The sequence below is a fragment of the Gekko japonicus genome, unplaced genomic scaffold (assembly GCF_001447785.1).
Source record: "Gekko japonicus isolate JY-2015 unplaced genomic scaffold, Gekko_japonicus_V1.1 scaffold2162, whole genome shotgun sequence".
Classification (NCBI taxonomy): domain Eukaryota; kingdom Metazoa; phylum Chordata; class Lepidosauria; order Squamata; family Gekkonidae; genus Gekko; species Gekko japonicus.
Window position 1 is genome coordinate 118379 of NW_015168720.1, and position 5752 is coordinate 124130.

Consider the following 5752-nt stretch of genomic DNA (forward strand, 5'->3'; position numbering starts at 1 on the left):
GCACACTTTGAGGCTTTAAAAAGTTTGAGTTGAGTGGCACCTTTAAGACCAACAACGTTTTATTCTGGGTATAAGCTTTCGTGTGCATGCACGCTTCTTCAGAGGCTTGTGAGGGATGTATTCTTACCAAAATCGCAACGGCATTCCATATCCCGAAACACACATGGACAGATGGGGAAAGCAGCACAAGAACAATCTTGTAACTGAACTGGCAGCAGTGGGGAAATCGTTCTGCCCTGATCACTGGAACCCACTCTGCCTAGTATCGACCAGGCATAGCCAACATTCAGGTGGGGTGGCCGTGTTGGTAACATGAGACTGCTTCGGTAATCAGACAAGGAGCATGTTACAGGACAACAGCTTAATCCTTTATTAAAACTGACCAAATGCTCACAATCAATTAACAGTGAGTTTGGGCAGTTTGCAATACCTTACAATTCAACCGGTTTTTACATTACGTCAGTCTCTGGCACACATACACACCAGAAGGCGCCAGGCTTCCACCAATTCAACCCACAATAACTAAGTCCTCAGAAGGAAATTCATAGTCGGGGATCTCAAGGTTTAGTGGAGCTGGCCCTTTCCGGATCCTGCCAGAGGCATCGTAATGGGACCCGTGGCAAGGGCAGTAATAGCCACCAAAATCTCCAGCATTTGCAATGGGCACACAACCGAGATGGGTGCACACCCCTATCAGGATAATCCATTCAGGCTTCTTTACTCTGTCTAAATCATGCTGCGGATCTCGTAAGTCAGCCAAAGAGACTTCGGCTTCTTGATCTATCTCTTTTTGGGTTCTGTGCCGCACAAACAGAGGCTTCCCTCGCCATTTGAAAGCCATGTTCTTGCCCTCTGGAATATCGCCCAGCTTGATCTCGATCTTGGACATGGCCAGCACGTCGGCGGAAGCGCTCATGCTGGAGACGAACTGGGTGACCACATTCTTAGCGACGTACGCAGAGGCCACGCAGGTTGTCGCTGTGAGAAAGTAGGAGAACACTTTCCTGGTTTCGCTGCTGTCCTGGGAGGATTTATTGGTGTCTAAGACCTCGGGGCGACGGTAGTCGGAGAAGTCGGGCACCGTGACATCGTTGTGGATGTAACGAATGCTCGCAGGAGCTGCGAAGGGAAAGGGAGCATTAAACCATTGCCTTTATAATAAAGATGCCACTGGCAGACTGATTCTTCATTTTAGCTGCTTTCCTAACAAGCATGAAGTCATACTGACAAAGCTATTGATCTCTAGAATTTCCCTATGTAGCCTGTCAGAGATACTTTGAGGATTCCGTTTCTTAACTCTACAATTAACTGCCAAAAACGTACCATCCAGTCTGGAAGGTCTATCAATTGTCATCAACCAAAAGTACGCATGGGGAAAATGACAAAAAGGCGTCTCTTTCCATTCATACAACAAGAGGCAAAAGCCAGCCATGGTATTAAGGGTGCTGGAAAGTTACCTTAAAGTTTAAGCTTGTGCAGTAAGCCTATCTCTGCAGCTCTTCTACAGAATTACAGCAGGTTCTTTAAAAAGCGTTTGAAACCTGATCAAAATTCAGAACACACTTGTAAACACTCTTCCATACGTTTTATAGGACTTGGTGGTTAACTATGGAATCACCTGCAACCCAACTAAATTATGCTTTACAATACTCCTCAGAACAAAGGGCACTTATGCGGGCTACCTCAGCCTAGAACTACACCTGGCTTCAGACTGGGCTTCATGTATCTGAGAGAGCCAGAATTACAACAGAAGCGAAATTACAGCCCTAATTCTCAACTACTGTCATTCATGTCCAGAGAAGTACAATTACTACTGATGTCCATGCTCCAAAATTTGCCTGCACATTAACGTACTTTAAGAACCCAAAATGCAGAACATTGACTCTGCAGTAAATCCAGGAAAGACACAAATTTATTTATTTTTATTTTATTTTATTTCATTTATACCCCACCCTCCCCGCATGCGGGCTCAAACTGACAAACCAAGTGCAATTTGGAGTCACAGATATTAACGTAAATGTATATCAGCAGAACTCTTATTATTAAACTGACCTGATGGTTGCATATAAAGAAGCAATCGTTATCACACAAGAAATTCTTGTTTCAGTCTATAGTTATCAAAGGGTTTCAAAATGAAGGACATGTTTGACATGAGCATCATATTAAGCAGTTAAATCTCTATCCAGGAACTGAAGAACAACCACATTAAGGGTTACCAGAATCACGGCTAAAGGAATTTGGGCCTCTTGGAACATGGCTCGGAGAGAAAATTATAATGTAGCATCTGCAACAAGCTAGAACTAATGAAGGAAATAAAGAGAAACTCTTAGCCATTAGCTTTTTTGAAGACAATTTCCTTAGAAATTAAAGGAGGTTTGATGTTACATTTTAAGGTTTTAAAGACAAGGCGATACTGATGTAATTTCAGGGTCTAAAGTTAAACAGAAGACTATCTGCATCCAATGAGGAGCTAATGAAGCAGGAGTGTTTTAGAAAATTTAAACCGTTACTGTAATTTTTTTAGAAACAAAGAATTTATTAAGCACACCATATACGCTTCACCATATTACACAATGCCTATTCACATTTTAACCTCAAAGCAAATAACCTTAAAGATGTATGCGCAGAAAGGTAAGAAATGCATTTTTTACCACTTCAGTTTTACTTTATGTGGCACCACAAAACCATCAGGTTACCTGATAAAATAAGACCGCATTTCTTACCCGCTTAGGTTCCAACAGTGAAGGCATACCAGCTATCAGATCTGAACAGGTCAAAATCTATTTATCATATAAATAGTGAAAACCGAGCAAGAGCGCTTGCTCCTAAAGTGACACTTACACACGCAAGGAAACAGCATGAGCGGTCTTCAACCACAGCCCCCTTTGAGCTGATTGCCACCTAGGTGAAGCGTAAACATGTCATTGTGCAAACTTGGGGTCAGGGATGCCTCTCCTAAGAGTACAGTGATTAGTCTCAAAGGGCCCCCCATGACTGTCTCTTGGAAAGGAAAAGAAACAGTGAGTGGTCTCCCTCACTTGCATGGGGCCAGCACTGAGTGGCATCTTAGGGAAGAATACAAGCATGCACTTTCACACCTAATGCCAACATCCTGCTCACTGGCCCTGAAATCAGCAATGTCAGCCCAAGGCAGAGGAGAGTAATGCTGAGTCAGCAGGCACCTTCAGTTGAATTTTTCCATTTTTTTTAAAAAAAGATATTATTTATCTTGATTCAGGGCAAATATATGAACTAAGCTATGGCCCTCAAGAACGATTTCTGGTTTCAAGGCTCACACAACCTTCCAAGAAATCATAAACTTCAGCATTGTTCCTTATGACCACTGGGATAATACATATGATTCTATTGTGTTATTCTACCGTTTCTGTTTATGAACAGAAATTATCACAACAAATAAAAGGAACTTCCAAGTTCTGAGTAGTTTTCTCTTGAGCAACAGATGCTGCGGACTGACCACACGAGGCTGCGGCCTTAACTGCCCACTAGTGAGTTGTCCAAAGACATCTGGCCATTCACTTTGGTGAAAGCTGGACTAACAGAACCTTGGTATGAGGCAGGAACAATCCAGTTTTCAGCACACAGCTACACTCAAACATACGTTAAAAGAACAGGGCTACGCATAAAGAGGCAGGCACAGTTTTCAGGTGTCTCTGGTGACAACTGGGATGAAGAGGGAGGGGGAAAAGAACATGTTTAGTTCTTACACTTCCTGAGTGCACCCCTTATTTTATCCCACAAAAGTAGGTGATTTCGCTGCCACAAGAGAAATTATTACAGCTGTGCTAAACAGTGTTCCCTCTAAGCTGAGTTAGTGTGAGCTAGCTCACCGTTTTTTAGCCTCTGGCTCACACATTTGTGTCTTAGTTCAGGAAGGATGGCTCCAGAGGCAAACTAATGTATGCAGTAGCCCATCGGCTCACAACTTTAACGATGTTAGCTCTCAAAGTAGAATTTTTGCTCACAAGACTCCACAGCTTAGAGTGAGCACTGTTCAGGAACAGTTATGTTAGAGCCGTGTTTCCCAGCCTGTGGGTTGGGACCCAAAAGTGGGCCGCGAAGCCTCCGAAACTGGGCTGTGGACCCGCCCTCCCTAATGGCCATCCCTCCCCTTCCCATGGCTCCCATTTGTATTTTGCAAACCAAGTTCTGACCTTAGAAACAGTGTGTTCCATGTCATACATTAGCTGGTATTTTGTCTTCACTGCATATACACGTTGAACAAGTAAAACATGTTCTGATGGTTACTAGAGTGAGTTACTTGGAATTTTAGGGGAGAATAGAGAAGATCAGATTTATACCCTGCCCTCCCTACCTGAAGGAGTCTCAGAGTGGCTTACAATCTCCTTTCCCTTCCCCACAACAGACACCCTGTGACCAATGCTCCCTCTAAGCTGAGGAGCCTTGTGAGCAAGCAATTTGGCTGCTGCATGAATTAGTTTGCTCTGGAACCATCCTTCCTGAGCTAAGACAAAAATGTGTGAGCTGGAGGCTAAAAAACTGTGAGCTAGCTCACACTAACTCAGCTTAGAGGGAACACTCCCTGTGACGCAGGTGGGGCTGAAAGAGCTCTCTCGAGAACGGCCCTTGAGCTCACACTAACTCATCTTAGAGGAAACACTGCCTGTGCCGTAGGTGGGGCTGAAAGAGCTCTTTCGAGAACTGCCCTTGAGCTCACACTAACTCAGCTTAGAGGGAACACTCCCTGTGACGCAGGTGGGGCTGAAAGAGCTCTCTCGAGAACTGCCCTTGAGAGAACAGCTCTGGAAGAACTTGTAACTGACCCAAGGTCACACTAGCAGCTGCAGGTGGAGGAGTAGGGAATCAAACTTGGTTCTCCCAGATTAGAGTTCATGCTCCTAACCACTACACCAAACTGGAGTAATGGAGAAGGAAACCTCCATATACAAAGGACATGTATGTCAGAACACCACTTGCTAGGGGGTTCATAGTGGGCAGCTCTACCCTTTCCCAGATGTTTGCTGGTTGTTCAGAAACATCTGGTTAGCCACTGTAGTTCATGGAATGCTGAATTAGTGAGGTGCAAAGATCACAGCTTGCCGAGGGAGCCAAAAAACTTTGGGCTAGCCCTGGATGTGTCACCGTACCAACTAAATTTGGACAGGTGGGTCACCATATGAAAATGTTGGTAACAACTGTGCTAGAGCATAAACCTTCTATCTCCAATCTTCCATGACCCAGAAATTACATGGGAGGTGCAGACATCCATATCCAGAGCACACAGGAGTACACCGCACCTCTCCTCCCTGGAAGCCTGGCTTATACATGGCCAAGTGTATCAGTTAGTCTCCCACTTACATTGGTGCACTCAGCCCTAGTTCTCTGTGTCTGGCCTACACACATTTCAGAAAGCAGGAAGAGACTCTTGTGAGCAAGCAAGAAATAACAGAGTGGTGAGTGTTGGACTATAAAGATCTGGGTTCTGGTTCCCATTCAGTCCTGAAGCTCACTGAAACACCTTTGGTGAATCACCCTTTCAGCTTAATTTAGCTGTGGGAATAAAACAAATGAGGGCAGAACCATGTCCACCACCCACCACAAGCTCCTTGGGAGGAAGGAAAGGGTAAGAAACGTAACAGATGGAAATAACAAAATCCCTGCATCTGGAAAGCAAGATGGTTAGGAAAAGGAACAAGGTCTAACCTATTCCCTGATGTGCTAGTTTTCTACATGTGGGATCTTTTTTTTTGGGGGGGGGGGGGGGGAACAAAAA

The 5752-nt window shown here is 44.4% G+C and overlaps 1 protein-coding gene across 1 annotated transcript in view; it reads right to left on the bottom strand.

Annotated features, from left to right (window-relative positions):
* Window positions 1-315: 315 nt before the first annotated feature.
* The window catches only part of LOC107114139 (cytochrome b-c1 complex subunit Rieske, mitochondrial-like), a 36967-nt gene continuing 31530 nt past the window's right edge, over window positions 316-5752 (bottom strand). The window contains exon 3 of the mRNA XM_015415578.1: window positions 316-1151. Within this exon, the coding sequence (XP_015271064.1) occupies window positions 509-1151 (643 nt within the window). The 3' untranslated portion in view covers window positions 316-508. The remainder of the gene's footprint in view (window positions 1152-5752) is intronic.